General features: G+C 44.2%; 1 protein-coding gene across 2 annotated transcripts in view; it reads right to left on the bottom strand.

Annotated features, from left to right (window-relative positions):
- Positions 1 to 2,213: 2,213 nt before the first annotated feature.
- EVL (Enah/Vasp-like) overlaps positions 2,214 to 15,248 on the bottom strand; it is a 134,697-nt gene continuing 121,662 nt past the window's right edge. For both annotated transcript variants that reach the window (XM_010583936.1, XM_010583937.1), the window contains exons 6-14: positions 14,699 to 14,928; positions 13,926 to 14,047; positions 10,404 to 10,464; positions 8,287 to 8,353; positions 6,863 to 6,929; positions 6,696 to 6,758; positions 4,314 to 4,380; positions 3,879 to 3,936; positions 2,214 to 2,819 (exon numbers count right to left, since the gene is read on the bottom strand). In XM_010583936.1, coding sequence (XP_010582238.1) covers positions 2,782 to 2,819; positions 3,879 to 3,936; positions 4,314 to 4,380; positions 6,696 to 6,758; positions 6,863 to 6,929; positions 8,287 to 8,353; positions 10,404 to 10,464; positions 13,926 to 14,047; positions 14,699 to 14,928 — 773 coding nt within the window. In that variant the 3' untranslated portion in view covers positions 2,214 to 2,781. The remainder of the gene's footprint in view (positions 2,820 to 3,878; positions 3,937 to 4,313; positions 4,381 to 6,695; positions 6,759 to 6,862; positions 6,930 to 8,286; positions 8,354 to 10,403; positions 10,465 to 13,925; positions 14,048 to 14,698; positions 14,929 to 15,248) is intronic.

Raw genomic sequence — 15,248 nt, 5'->3', positions numbered from 1 at the left:
CTTTGCTTAAAAATTAATCGAGATCTCCTTTACTGTGTGACAAGAGGAGATAGGAGGAACAAGTAGCTGTATGGTAGGTCAGAGTGAGGGTTAATGCCCCCTTTGATTTCTGCTATGTAAAATGCTTGTGGCCTGCCCTGTTGCAGCAGCTCAACAAGCCCAGCATGAAGGGACACCCTTCTCTACCGAGGCAACAAACAAACCGAATTAGCGTCTGGGAGGGGGAAATCCTCCAACAGTGCCACTACTGGAAATAAACCGCCAGGTGCGTCCCTGTCACTGGAGCTGTAAGCTGGGAACCAGCGAAGTGCTAGCGATGCCAGGACTGCTCCCCTGCCCCTATCAGCCAGGCTTCCCCTTCCACCCCCGTGCACCTTGCTCCCACAGCTATCAAGTGGCCCGGTGCAAATTTCAGCTTATTACGTTGATATTATGTAAGGCCTGCAAAGGTAGAAGAAAAAAGTTAAGAAAAACTCATTTACAGCAGGTGGCTGATGTTAACAGAGCAGCACACCGTATCCAGGCTGTACACTCGGCCCAAATTACAACGTGGTTATTACTGACCTTAGGCGAAATGCCACATTCCAAGGGAAAACATGAACCGTGCCAGGCCCCAACTTCCTGAAGCTTAACTAAGATTATGGGAGAGTTTCACAGAATGGTTGTGATCATCTGAGAGGCAGCAGTTTTGAAAAGTACTTGCCATCATCAGGTATGCCATTAAATGGGTTTATAATTAAGAAACGCGTGAGTTACTGTATGAAATTTATGCAAGAGAGCATTATAATCTTTGCTGTTACTGATGCTTGTCTGTGTTCTTCCTACTGGAAAGGCTCCTTCTCCTGGTCCTGGGGTTGTCATATTGTGTTGCACATCAATGTCTGCCGCTTTAGTTCACGTGTGGAAATCTTACCCCACTGTTTAACCTGTCTCTTGCCTTTCCACTGGCATTAAACAACTAACAGACATCAGGCTCAGCCTGGAGCTCGCTGTTGCGTTAAATTCAATTTTTTTCCATTCCTCCCATATGTAATCTACAGTATAACTACATTGGGAAAAAAGACTCTTTTCTAAAAGGCAGACTGGGTTGCTTTGAAGAGTGCTGAAGGACAACCCCACTCTCCCCAAGCCAAAGCACGTCCCAGTTTACAACTAACTGCAAAGCACACCCCACCCTGCCTCCTCTCCTGGGTCTCCTGCTGCTGGCCGGCAGTCCCTCCCGCCTGCTGCCGTGCTCCGTGAGGTCTGGGGGACACGGGCAAGGGGACAGCCACAGACTCTCCGGGGCTGCTGCACCAGGCTCTGCTCCCAAAACCATTCCTGGAGCCTGGCTTTTAAAACAAAATCTTCAGGAAGGCCCCAAGCAAAGCAGGGGGCTTGGAAAATATTTGACAGATTTCAATAGCTGAGCTCCAACCTCCAATCCTTTTGCACAAAGTTATCAAGAAGATGGTATCAAGACTACTGCCGTGCAAAGCTTGCGCCAAACTAAGTCAAGCAGAAATTTCCAAGATTGCGCTGGTGGAAAGAATGGCTCTAAAGAAAAAAAATGTTATGGCCTGAAAGATATGGGTGGGTGTGCGCTGTTAAGTGTTCAGTGTCCTGCACTCCTACCTTTGACTTCACTTCCCGTGAAATAAAGCTGAAGACCTGCACAACATTAACAAATGAAACATGTGAGATACTAACAAATGACTCCCCTTAAGCCTTTAGTTCAGCAGTGCTGTGCCAATGATTTCAGCCTGCATCCTCCCAGTACCTTCGGTAGCCTTGTTCTGCATAAATACCCCCCTTTTATTTACAGGAAGCCGTTACGAGTGCAGGTGATGGGACCTGGGTTTTTTTCAGTGATGGCAGGAGATGCAGTGGGACAGTTCGTGGTAGCCTGAGAAGAGCCATAAGCCACTGTCCTTCGCTGACTTTGGCAAAAAGTTGCTGAGGCCGCCGCAGCCTGACTGCAGGAGCTGGTGCTCAGCCAGCGACGCGAGGAGGGCCGGGCAGGGGAGAGCCCCGTCTCCCGGTAAGAGAAGGCAGGGCTGTGGCCGCTGCACCAGCCGGCACACGCTCAGGCTCTCCCCTCGTGCTCTGCGGCGCTGGCCAGGCGGAGCTGGCACCCCACGGGGAGTCTCGGTCACGTTCCTCTCGTCATCAACCCAAGTGACGTAAAAGCGCAGGAGCTCAAGGGATGAATGAAACAAAGAAAGGCAGGGCCATGTGGACAATAAACAGTTTATTACCAATATGAACACAGATACTGTGATGCACTGACGTACCATTTTTTTATATTGTGATAACTCTGAGACAAAGAACTTGTTGGCTGACAACTAACATGTCTCCGTTTCTTCTGGTGATGCCACAATACATTTCTGTTGGCAAAGGATCTTCATTTACATTGCAGACTACTAGTAAAATTACTTTGAAGTCATCTATCAAAAGCAAATGGTTCACGTGTGTTCTTATCTACTACTAAAAAGAAAGGTAATACATTTAAATAAGCAAATACAAAATACAAAAAAGGCTGACAAATCCAATGTGCAGTGTCAGATGAAATCTAAAAAATCCAGAAATTTAAAATTTAATATTCTTTAGATTAAGACTTTTAAAATGAAGCGAATCCAAGGCAGCAGCAAGCTTCAAAGTGTGCTGAGTCTGCTAATAAAAAGGGTATAAGAACAAAGACTGTGCCGGTGTCCTCTCTCACCATCTTGCATGACCTTGGCACACTTAGAAATGATCCGATCTTCCTAGCATTCTTAGTACCGTCCAAAGGCTTTGCAATCATTATGTTGTACTGATTCTACTCAACTCCTGCCGTATGGCTAGAAAACCAAACCAAAAAGTTAATGCATAATGTTATACCCAGTGTGACGGAAAATGCTAAGTATAGAGGTTGCAGAAAGTACACGCTGGTAAAAGGATGAGTGGAGGGTAAAAGGATGAGTAAGGGTAAGCAGTCAGCTGTTTGCTTGCAAACTGCAGTACTGGTTTAAGAAGTTGCATCCGTGGTTTATGTGAATGTCTTATTTTGCACTGGAATGAACTAGGGAGGCTCTGAGGGCCAAGCTGCTGGGACGGTAGCATATGGGCGAGGGTCTGCTCAACTGCAAACTGCCCCGAGGTTTTGTGAGCACACGGGTCTGGGGCAAGGGGACAGGGAATGGATTTTTAGCTGTTTTACAGTCTCCTCTTTTTCCCCTTCTGTGTGAATCTAAGATGGGGAGTGCAGGGTGCGGACATGCATCTTCTATGCCCTAATGCGGGCTTCAAATAGGTATTTGCTGTGTGTTTCAATAATGGCCCTGAAAAATACATTTAGTCATATATTGCAGAGCAATTTATAAAAAAAGTACTGATACATTTAGTACAGCTGTTGTACTTTTCAATGAACTATAAAAATATGTGGCTATTTGGAAAGCTGTAATCGAGTGAAGGTCTGAAATAGCTCTTCAAGCATAGGAAGCCTACAGAAGATGCTCGGGAAGGATTTTCAGTTTGGTACCTTTGTCCCCTCCTCATCCTGGACCTGTGTGGCCGGCTAGTTACAAGCGATTTCACGCTCCCTGATTGTGATAAATTGATAAGCCACAGGCTACGGGCAGGCCCTTTCTCACCCTCCCACCTGTGAGAAACATTGGCCAGTGAATTTCTCACAGGTTGGGGGTGAAAATGCTCGTCAACAGCATAAAAATAATGGATGTAAACACAATGTCACGATCAGAGCTCAGATAAGGTAGACGCTTGTTCTTCAAATGTGTATATACATCAGAGCTGCTCAGAGAAGTCTGAAAACACCAGGGAACTCTCTGCAGTTCCTATCATCTTATCTACGGGAAATTAGTCATAAAGATGAGAAAAATAATAATTTTTCTCTTTCTTACCATCAATTATCTCCTCTTTCACTTTGTGTAACTCTCTTACAACTTCCTCCAATATTTCCTGATGAGACAAAACACAAGTCAGCTGCTCAGAATTTCCTTCTAACCGGTGGAAGAAAATGCAAGTTTAACACGGTTGTGCCTGTCCCCCGCCTCCGCTGACAATCAGAGCCTAGCACTACTAACAGCTACGTCTGCACTCCCAGGCCAAGGATGCAGAAGGTGCTGGCACATTTATTTGCACATTTCTGTACAGACATCTTGATCAAATAGCAGTGAGATTTTGCTCTCTTGCTGCTCACCAGCTAGCCTTTCTCTAAGCACCTAGTTATAGAGGAAATCAGAAGACTGAACAGCTGTTTTGCTTGTACAGCGCATGCATGGGGGAAAATGGGTAGCTCATCAAATCTCTTAAGTGCGAAAGACCTTTTCACTCACCTGTTTCATTCGATCAAAATCTAAGGCATCCATAGCCACATCATTGCTGCTGCTCACTGGCTTCATCCTTGAGAAATGGAAGGAGAGCATAAAAAAGCCAGTCAGTTCCTTGCAACACACGCTAAGCTACACCCGATGGCGTGGATGAAATCCCCCCCGGAGCAGAAGCACCCCTGCTCCAGCGCTGGGCCGGAGTCTCCCTCTTGTGCTGCTCAGGAGCGTTCAGCAGCAGGAGAGCAGCAGCACTGCTCCCGTTTGCACAGCCTGACCCTCAAAGATGCTGCTTTCTTCTATTGCAGACATATTGGAGGGAGCACAAAGACTGCGCTGAAACTTAATTTACTCTCTTTTTTTTTTTTTTTTTTTTTTTAAGTGTCAGGAGTCTCGGTGATTTCAGACTAGAAAATGCTGAGATGTCTTCAGGGGATAAAGCCTGTTTGACAATGTATTTTATTACAGCATTTGCAATTTGCAAGCTAGATATCTGGTTTTCTCTCACAGTCTGTTTTCTGTACAGCAACTCTGTCTTGGCCACCTAGACTTTAACCAGGTGCTAAAGTAAGAGTAGAATACAGGTTAGAAAAATACTATAGAGAAAATAATAACCCAGTAATCCTTTCCTTGGAAGGCCTGACTGAGTCAGGTGGAGCTTGTTGATAGCACTGTGTAGCACAGGCACTTTTTCTTGACCCAGAAACAAAATCAATCTGGCCTTAATGGGTAGTACACTTGAGTGTTATTATTCTTCCAGGACGATATTAGTCAGTGGACTGAACTCTGATGACGGCTGATAAAATAAATTAAGGAAGCAGAAGCTGCTTGGCTTTCTCTTTTAATCAGTAACTCTAATAAAACATTTCAAAAATTAACCATGCTATATAATTCATAGAAAAGGCTTCAAATAACTTTGCCATCATCTTTGGGCCCAAACTGGGGGCTGGCAGAGATTCTGCTGCTCCTGAGGGTACACTTGGTCTTGCAACCCTTTCTCAGGAAAATCTTAACATGTCTCCTACCATCTCACAGCTAAATTGGGAGTTAAGACAGATCCAAATGCCATCTAACTGAGCAGGAACGGAAGCAGATCACCACTGAGAGCTTTTGAAACCTGCCCTGCGTCCCCCACAGAAGTCATTCGAGCAAGCGAAGACTGAGCACTAAGGTGTTAAACTAGAAAAGGATTTTTTTCCCACTGAACTCCTCCTTCTCCCAGGATGGAATGGCATTATAGAAGACAGCTGGTGAAAACTTGATGGCTGCTTTAAATAGCTCACGTTTCATTCCCATTTGCAAGGAGAAGGAATGGTCTTTCTCTATCTACTGGAAACTCTCATATATTTCCTAGAACCAATGTGTCCCATTGGTTTTAGGAGAGCTGGAGGGACTATATTTTGCTCTAGTAACACTGGTGCATCCCTCTGAATGTTTGGGCAGGGCACGTTCCAGCATCTTTAACACCACAGCAAGTACATGCAGATCGTTGCCATTGGCAACTTTCTCTCTGCAGACTATCAGCACTATCGTATACGTAACAGCGTACAATAAGGGACAACTCTTTGCAGTAAATGCTAAACATATGTAAACCTGTGTTCTACCTCCTTATTCAGCTTATCCATCCATCTCAGTGTCCAGTACTGCAGTAACACTGCGTGGTCCTGGAGCAGCACTGGAAGGAAGTCTCTCTTTAGCTGTCCAACATCAAACTTTATCTCAATCTCTGTGGGTAAGAACATGGGTGGTGATACTGCAGCTTGGCTGTTCTGACCAACAGGAATTCTGGAATCCTACTTTAGGCTTCTTGGCTTTTGACACCTGCCAGCTTTTGTACCCCATATTTCTGAATGCCCTCTCTGTGGCTGGGCCTTTTTACAGCTCAATGTTATTAACTTTTTGCACCAAGCTTTGCTCTCCTTTCTCATGAACTCACTGGAGTTGCACAGATGGAGGAGTAAGTTCCCTTCTCCCAGTTGCAGGCTCTTCAGATAATTTCTGCCTTTGCTTTTGAATTTCTGCAGAGGCTGGACAATGAAAACTTCTCCTATTGGCAGGGTCATCCTGAACCTGCTGTAAAAAGATGCTCCAAGCCCTGCCTTCCACGTGGCACAGTGCACTGCCAAGCCCATGTCTCTGATTCACAAGCACGGATGCTTTAAGCACTTGCTTAAGGGTGTGATGCCTGTGCCAACCTGGGCAGGGGGGTGTTTCCATGGAACAGGCCTTTGACACGACACACTCTACCTTCACACTTTGTGCAGCGACAGACAAAGCAGATTGTAAGAGAATGAGTAAAAGATGTGACCAAAGACGAACATTAGTGCTGAATGATGGGATTAGCCAAAGGACAAGCCAAGACGGTTAAGAAGCCGGGCCGTTAGCCAGTACCTAGAAGACACGTGGGATTGTGTGGGGCTCTTAGCTTCACAGCTCTTCACCACTGATGGATTTCTACAGCAATGGAATGAAACAAGACATGAGTTGTGCACGTGCCACAGGGACAGCATGACCATCCCGACTGCTAGCCAGCCACGGGGACACCCCGTGCAGCTCACCTAGAAAGTAATGAAGATACAGGCTTTTCAACAGAATTGCTCCTTTCCCATGGCTTCTTCCCAGAGTCTGGAAAACAAAAAGGAAAAGTTACAGTTTATTATTTTTTTCTCTAATGATAAAAAAAATCCTTAAGTTGATTGTCTTATACAGCTGCTTTCATTCAGTGAGGATGAGTGACTTAGAAAAGATCCAGGAAAGCAGGATGGCTGAATGAGTGCAGTTGCCTACATGATAGAGAAAGCATTGGCAGAAATCTGCTTAGTGATCCCTTTAATTAGGGACTGGAGAGTTAACTAATACTAAAAAGACATGGAACTGGAACAGTAGGAGCAAAGCATGAATCACTTCTATTAAGAAATACAGGCTAATTGCTGCAAGGCTTAGTTTATTTAGTACAATACTTATTTATATTTTAAGTTAAAAAGTCTTAGTTTTTTTGTCTGCATAGTTGGCAGGAAACGTGGGTGTATCTAAAAAAAGGCAGTGAGACCCCCACTATGCAAATCTCCACAGAGAATTTATTTAATGTTGTCTACATTTCTAACTCACAGGACATTCCCAAAAGCTGCACCACATAACCCTTGTTACCGAGAATGCTTACTATTGTCCCAATTTCCTCCTATGCAAATAGTCTAAAATAAAGTGGACTGTTTCAGAGACTTGAATAGCACACAACTTTATACACAAGGGTTTGCTCCTCTGTGAGGTCCTAAAAAGCTCTTTAAAAGAACTATGGGCACTCCCAGGAAATCTCTAGATCTCATTCCTCATTTATGCACACCTTTCTCCTGGCTTCTTCCCCTTCCCTTGCAAAGCACGTAAATCATGGCTTTGTTCCAAAGGGAAGCTGGAATGGTTAAATACTCATTCCCTTGGGAGAGATTTCTTTTAGCATGTATGAAAGCCAAGGCTGACTCAAGGATGAATCTGACTGGCTTGCAGCTTATCTACTCAGTTACAGTTATTTGAGCTCATCATAGGAAAAACATATTTGGGGGGCTCCTTAATTTCACATAGTAACTCTCAGGATCAGGCTTACTGCAACAAGTTACTATGTTAAGGAAGGATAACAGTCTGAGACCCAAACCCCAACTGTATAAACCAGGACAGCTACAGCACCAAAAGTAAAATAATATATCTTTTTTCTTTTAGAAGATTTAGGTGCACAATGTTGAAGACACAAATCCTCAGCTACATGACTGGACTCCATTAATTAAACTGGCTGTATTGTCATTCTCTTGGCTGTGAAGCATATAAAATCATGATTTCATGCCAAGTACAGTTTTTAAAACAATAGGTATTTGGGAATTTTTTTGTTAGTTACTGCTGCTGCACTCAGCAGTAAGATGATGATCCTAGAGCCTAGAGGTGGCAAAGAAGACTAGCTTAAGACGACTACAACACTAGTAGTTCAATTTAATACCTGACGAATTTTGCTGCTGCTGGGCGGGACCTCGTGTACTGGGTGAAGGAGAGGTGCTAGCATCATCCTACAAAGAGAAAAACAGGACATTACTGAATTCTGGAGATGAAGCGCAGAGTCCTCTCCTACTCTGGAGACCAGCTGCAGCACAGGTGGTACGAAAGCAAGTTTCCTCCAAGCATGTCCAAGAGGCACTGCTGCCAAGGTATGGGCTCAAGTCTATTTAAACTTTAACCTTTCTCTCCCTTTAGCATGGCAAAATACACCCTTTCTATTTTTTGCTAATATGGACACCTTTTCATGATTCCACTGAATCACTCTCATCCCTGTATGCCAAACCAGGCTGAATTACCACTCTAAAGTGCTGGTTGCTGTTGTCTAAATACAAACCATCCACTTCCCAAATTTAGGAACTCTCTGTGATATGGAAACTGAGCCATCTGAAGGAACAGTAGGTCAGATCCCAGCCTTTTAGCCCAGGACAGCCACTGGTATCAGTGAGAGTAGTCCAGGTGCTAACAGAATGTAACTAAGTCGATCAGTACTCCTCCTAAGTAGAAGATTAAACACTACATCACAGATTTGGACTCTTTTTTCTGGGATTTATGTGTGACAGATCATAAACATTCACCCATATATTTGACATTTCAATATTATTTAGCAGCCCTCAAAACACACTCAGGCAAAACGGTAACTGTGCATTGTAAAATGGAATTGCACCCAGTTTGACGGAAGATACCCCCACCACAGAGTGTACTCAAGATACACATGAAACAGATGTTCTCTAAAACACCTTTCTAAACAGTTTGGTGCTATCGAAAAGTTTGATTTGGGATATAGACTAGTGCAGAGCTTCAAGGAGAGAGAAGAAGGGGCAGAAAGACAGCAGAGGCTGAATACTTAGAAGCTAAATGGTGCCTTTCATCTCTGAATGGTTCAAAACCAGCTTTGAGGCAAGATTAAGAGCAATGGTTGCATAGCGGGTTCAATAGGCAAATTCCACGCTTGAAGCACCCCTTGAGGAACATGCGAAAATTAGCTGCTTTTCTCCTTAAACAGTCCAAAGTGCTTATTCCTGTTCTTGCTACAAAGCTTTCAGACTGGGGTGAGACCTACATTTTCTGAATGAATCTTCTACTGAGCAGCTGTTACTTTGTCTTTGGAGGGAATACCTCTGTAGAGGTGATATGAGGCACACATGATGCTTTACGAACTTGCAGCCATGGTAGAGAGCCTTCATGAGGGTACTGGATAGCAACAGGAATGCTGTATGAGCAGCAGCCCAGAAAAGCACCACATGGGAAGGGACACAGCATAAATCCTGGCCTCTTTTGGAACTGGAAAGATCTCCCATTCTTCATCAGTTCAGGGGGTAAAAACGTGTTTTAATCTGCATGTTGAACTCAGAATTGCTGCATCAAGTTCAGTGTAAAGACTGAGTCAAATCAAAATTCTTGTTTAATTGCTTTGTGGATAACATACAGACAGAACAGTTAAAAGAGAAATGAATCAAAATTCCCCATAGTTGTCCAAATTCTATCGCATTTTAGTGTTAAGTATCATGAACACATGTCTTAACTTTTGAATGGTCTAATGGTTAATACACTGTTTCCCCTCCACCTCCCCAGAGCCGTGTTTTATGTGCACTCTGGGATCTGAAATAAGCTGATTCTTGCTTTGCATGGAGATTGGCAATCCAAAGTCACACCACATGGTTGATGATCCACTTCAGCTTAGCTGAAGCTGCAAATTTAAAATAAGAAACGTGAAATTGATCTCAAATTAACTTGCCAGAAGGTTCAATACATCTTCTTAAGGTGCAAGAATCTACCGTACCCTACCACACTCAGATCAGACTATGAGAAAGCACCTATTAATCTGGTTTGGACAATACCTCACCTATCAATAAGGTAGAAATTCTTGTTTAGAGGGTGCTGCTCCCAGGAAAGGTGGAAGCAGTTACATTTGGCTTTTGATTGAATGCGCAAATCTGTTCCTGGATCAGCACTGCTTGTCATTGCCTGCCACACACAGTGAATGAGCACAGGACTTTGGCTTACAAGGCAGCACATCAACATATTTGCAAGAGCACAACAGTGAAGGAGTCTTTCACTTACGTTTTGGCTTTCCTCTTCCTTTTTGTCAGCTGGCTTGTCTGACTGCGATGCTGCTTTCCTCCTTTGCAAAGGAACATGAGAGAGGACACACAGTCAACCTCTAGAAACACATCCTCCACGTGGGAAGGCTGATTTGAGCTCTGGTGGGAGTTATTATTTACTTAGTTCATTCTAGGGAATGCAACAAAGGCTGGATGTATTTGGTTGCGTAGGACTGGGGTGCAGGTGAGGAATCCAGACCTTGTCGACATGACTCACGGAGAGGGGCAATATTATGAGGTTGTGTTTAACAGAGGAATGCAGGGTGCAGAGCTTAAGGAAATGTGTCAAAGCGGAGGAAGGAAGGGCAGCTGGGTATGAAACTGGGCGAGAAAGGGATGGCTTCTCTCTGGGGCTCAGGAAGCGCTGGCTCCTGTGTCCTACACAGGAGGAACAACCCAAACTCCCACAGGGGTTTCTGAGGACCAACCCAACCCCCCCAGGTGGCTCAGGTGGGTATTGCAGTGATGACACTGCTCAGCCAGCTCCAATATTATTTTGCTACCTGTCCTATATCCCATCCCCCCGTCCCTGTTCCCACCCAGAGAAAGGGCTGTGGCAGTGCTCCCATGTGATGGGAAGACAATCAGAAAAGCCCTTCAACCCAGGGCCATCCTCACCGGGAAAGATCGGGCAACATTTCTGCTCATCCAAGATGCCCTGCTCCCTCCAGGGTGGAAAAGCTCTGGCTGGAGACCGTAAGTCAGGAAACGACTGCACCAGCCTGGGTTTTCAAGTGCCTTTGGTGGGTGACAGGAGATTATTGCTGTCTCAAATGCAATTCAAAGGAAGCATTGCTCCTGAGTCCTGTAGTCCTAGGACTGGCAGTGTTGGTGGTGCCTACAGCAGTTGAGTGAGGACCTGAGACCCTCACTCTGTCCTGCTTTCCAAGGAGGGGCAAAACTCTCTGAGAAGCAAGTGGCAGAGAGCTACAATCCATCCACTGGAGCAATTGGCCATGAGAGTAACAAAAATGTTGGTTGTTTATCTTTGAAGAACACATGGTAAAACTTCTTGGGTGTTAGCCACACCGGCTGAAGAAAAGAAAACCAAATTCTTCATTTTCAAGCCCTATTTAGGGTCTAAACAGTACTCAAGTGTGCCAGGTACTGATTCTCTAGACATCCAATTTCCCATTTTAGACAATTAGGGGAACTGCAGCTCTAGTTTCCACATGGACTTTGGTTGTGATGATCCTTATCCACCTGTGAACACTACTCCTAGCAGATGTATTTTATACAAACCAATATGACAGGTTTTTCATTTAGTCTTGCTTCTGAAGTGGACAAAATTAATCTCACAGAAAAAAAAAATTGCAGGTGGCACTTAGAAAGGCTTCTGAGTTTCAAAACACTGCCACAAGTTTGTCAAAGAATTTTTCTTTTCTTATCCCTGGCAAAAAAAAAGCCTCACTGGATACACAAATTGGAGGATTTCATGTAAATTTGACAAAAAAACAGAGGAGTAAAACACATGCATGTGTTTGTAGGGCACAGTGCTCCGTGGGAATTATTTCCAGATATTCAACTGCATTAATAATTTTATTAGATCAATAATAATTTTTATAGTCTTTCTCGAATATTTACTTGATTCTTCTGAGGAAAAAAGGTTATAAAGATTACAAATCTGAGTGAGGGAAATATTTGCCAGGGTGAGAGACCAGTGTTAGATTTATGTCCTGCAACAAACTTAACTGGGCTAGAAATGATAGCGGTTTGTGAGATAGATAGTTCATTATTCTGCTTGCACTTCAATAGGGGCCACTAAATCTAGAGCGCCATATTTTATACCACCTGAGCTCTCAGAAGCATCTTCCTCTGTCACTTACCCAGCATTAGACACATTCCCTGTTTCTGAGCATGTGGTTTTCTGCTCAGAAGAGGGCCCCTGAGATCCCATGCTCATCACTCAGTGATTTCTGTATTGAACATGCTCAGTTTATAAACCATCTTTTTTACCTCCTGGCTGCCAGCTTGGTAAAAGCAACCTGAAACACAGTGCCAGGTTCTTTCCTTGCTCTATGGCATCACACATAAAAAGGGTTTTGCAGCCAAAAGAAGTCCTCTCAGTATCAGTTTAACAGCATGTGCCTAGACTGCACTCTAGACTGACACTTCCGTATTTCCAATGACTTCCATGGCTTTGTGAAGCAAAATTTAGGAGACAATTCTGTTGCTGTTAACTCCCTGGGAAAGGATTTGCAACTGTTATTTTCAGCGCAGAGGCAGTATGGTGCTCATGGTAGTACAGGTGCTTTTGTCAAGACAGCGAGGGGATTCGACCTGGAGTACCTCAAGACACCAGATCCTACTGCCAAAAGCCATACTGGAGTACATTTTAGACTAGAATCACAGAGATTTCTCAGATTTCTATATCGAACCATACGAGATGTCCATTTAGCTTGCTTGCTTGAACAGAGCTAGTTACCCCAGCATCGAGTCACTGAACCTTACTCTGACTACAGACATCTTCCAGTTCAGTAAGGTCAGTCTTGATATAGCAGCACAAAATAGATCAGAAGGTGAACCAGGAAATAACTATTTAAAGATATTGAACTATTTTAATTCTGAAAAGAGAGAAAATTATCTATTTGGTATTTTACACTGCTGATAACTTGTTATAGTGTTGTGTATTTATTTAACACTTTCCAAAGGATTTCATCCACAGTCCATGTTCAGAAATCCTTCTGAAATGACCAGGACGTGGAGAAAAGTTGGAATCAGACTCTCTAAACTGGGAACTGTTTTTATCCTAGACAACATTACTTACAACCTCCATCTCTGAGCTCTATACAATTGTACCTACTCTTCATTATTTTACTCATCTTTTTCTTTCACTATTGATAAGTTAAAAAATCTTTAGAGCTAAAACCAAAACATTTAACACTAGGAACTTGGGAGTTACAGTCTGACAGAACTCAGCGGGAAAAGAGAAAGCAAAAATAATTGGAATAATTGAGTGCCTTTTAACAGCTGGTAGCTTGATACATCACAACTCACTTTAGTGGAGAATAACTTGGCTAGCCTGCCTGAAACACACCGAGTATCGATAATAATTTACCTGCCAAGATGTTGTCCTTTTATTGCACTTCTGTTTATATTTTTGGGCCCAACATCCTGAATGTGCTGCATAAAGAGTGATTTCTCTAAGTTCCTTTCATAGTTTACTCTTTCCGAAAACGGTAACTTTGAAATAGATCTGGTAAAATGGCAAAAGCCCAGAGGATATATTTAACACCTTCTTTGAAGGCTGCCACACTGCAGGATTTGCTACAGCAGCTAAACTCTGCCAGGTATCATTGCTGCAACACCTACACTTTCATATTAAAGGCCAGGCAATGCTGGCAAGTAACATTGATGCAGGACCGGTCAAATTGCAAAGAAGCACCAAAAGTGACCCATTGCTAACCAAAAATGACAGCACCTTGTTCCACAATTTGCTGCAGAGCTCATGCTAGTGCTTACTTGAAGTCTAAGTACAAACCTTTTTGCCAGTAATTTATTCATTTCTTCCATTAGTCCTCCTCCGCCTCCTCCACTACTTGTTCGATTGGCATCGCTCTTAGAGACCCCACTGGGGCTGGACCCTCCTGAACCATCTTCTGGCTTAAGACAGAAATCAACATTGGAATTAATGAAAAGTTTCATTTACAACCACACCCATAATGATTAGTTTTCCTAATTATTAGGAACAGCAATCACAATCACAGCCCAAAACCAGAAATAGGATGTGTTCTGTCTTGGGAAGAAGACCCATGCGGTCTTTACTAAAACCGGGAACAGTCTGGGTGAGGCAAATATATGGGCAAATGATGAAGAAACCCATGGTGCTGTTTGTTCATGATTATGTTTATACACGGTTATGCAACCCTTACCTAAGCGGACACCTATTGACATGAGGCTTCAACAGTCTACACTGGTATTTGTAAGCATGGTGCTTTTATAACCACTTACGATGACGGAAAACATTAACAGATAGTACAATCGTGGACTTTGCAGAAGTAATGAAATCCTAGCAACATGAGAATTTGCAGCCATTTGCTAATTAATGTTTTCTGAAGAGCAGAAATTCTACCAAACATTTCCTGCTCAGCTTTATTTGCACTACAAACTCACATTTAAAAGTCCACCTAACGGTCAGCTGAAGCATGTTTCACCGTGTTTCACGCTGGATTTCCAGACCATTACACCAAGCCGCGCCAGGCTTTCCCGCAGCAGAGAAGAGCCCATTGGGGAGTCCCAGTGCCACCTCCTTACCCGTTGAACTCTCCTTAGTTTGGCACCAGCCAGAGCCGCTGCGAGCCCTGACACTGACCCATCTTCAGTGCCAGCCCCTTGGCCGGCGCCTGCCGGCAGCGGGGGCGGCGGGGGGGGTGCAGCTCCCATGGGTGGTGGAGGGACTGGGGGGGGTGGCGGAGGTGGGGGCCCCCCGGACGAAGCAGGGATCACAGCAGCACCACTGGGATGACCAGGTGGAAGTGCTGGGCCTGAAATGCAGAGAATACGAATTAGACGTGAAGCACGATCCCCTCCAGCCTGTGCACAAGGTCACGTTCCCGCTCCCAAGGCCACGACCTGAGTGCATGACAAGTGAGCAATGGAAGGAAGCACGAAGCATGCAGAAGAACGGGAAATGGTGGTTGCGCCAGTGGTCAACCAGCTACAGTTGTGTTCTCCTGTGGGACCCCATCACTGATAAACTAGCCTTCTCCCTCCGCTTCTCCCTGGCTGGGCTAGTGTTTTAGTCCGTGCTGAAGACAAAACACAGACATTGCTTCCCAATTCATAAGTGGCACCTTCTTCTGCT

Source organism: Haliaeetus leucocephalus, unplaced genomic scaffold (assembly GCF_000737465.1).
Source record: "Haliaeetus leucocephalus isolate CR32 unplaced genomic scaffold, Haliaeetus_leucocephalus-4.0 Scaffold932, whole genome shotgun sequence".
Classification (NCBI taxonomy): Eukaryota; Metazoa; Chordata; class Aves; order Accipitriformes; family Accipitridae; genus Haliaeetus; species Haliaeetus leucocephalus.
This window is presented reverse-complemented; position numbering and strand designations above follow the sequence as displayed.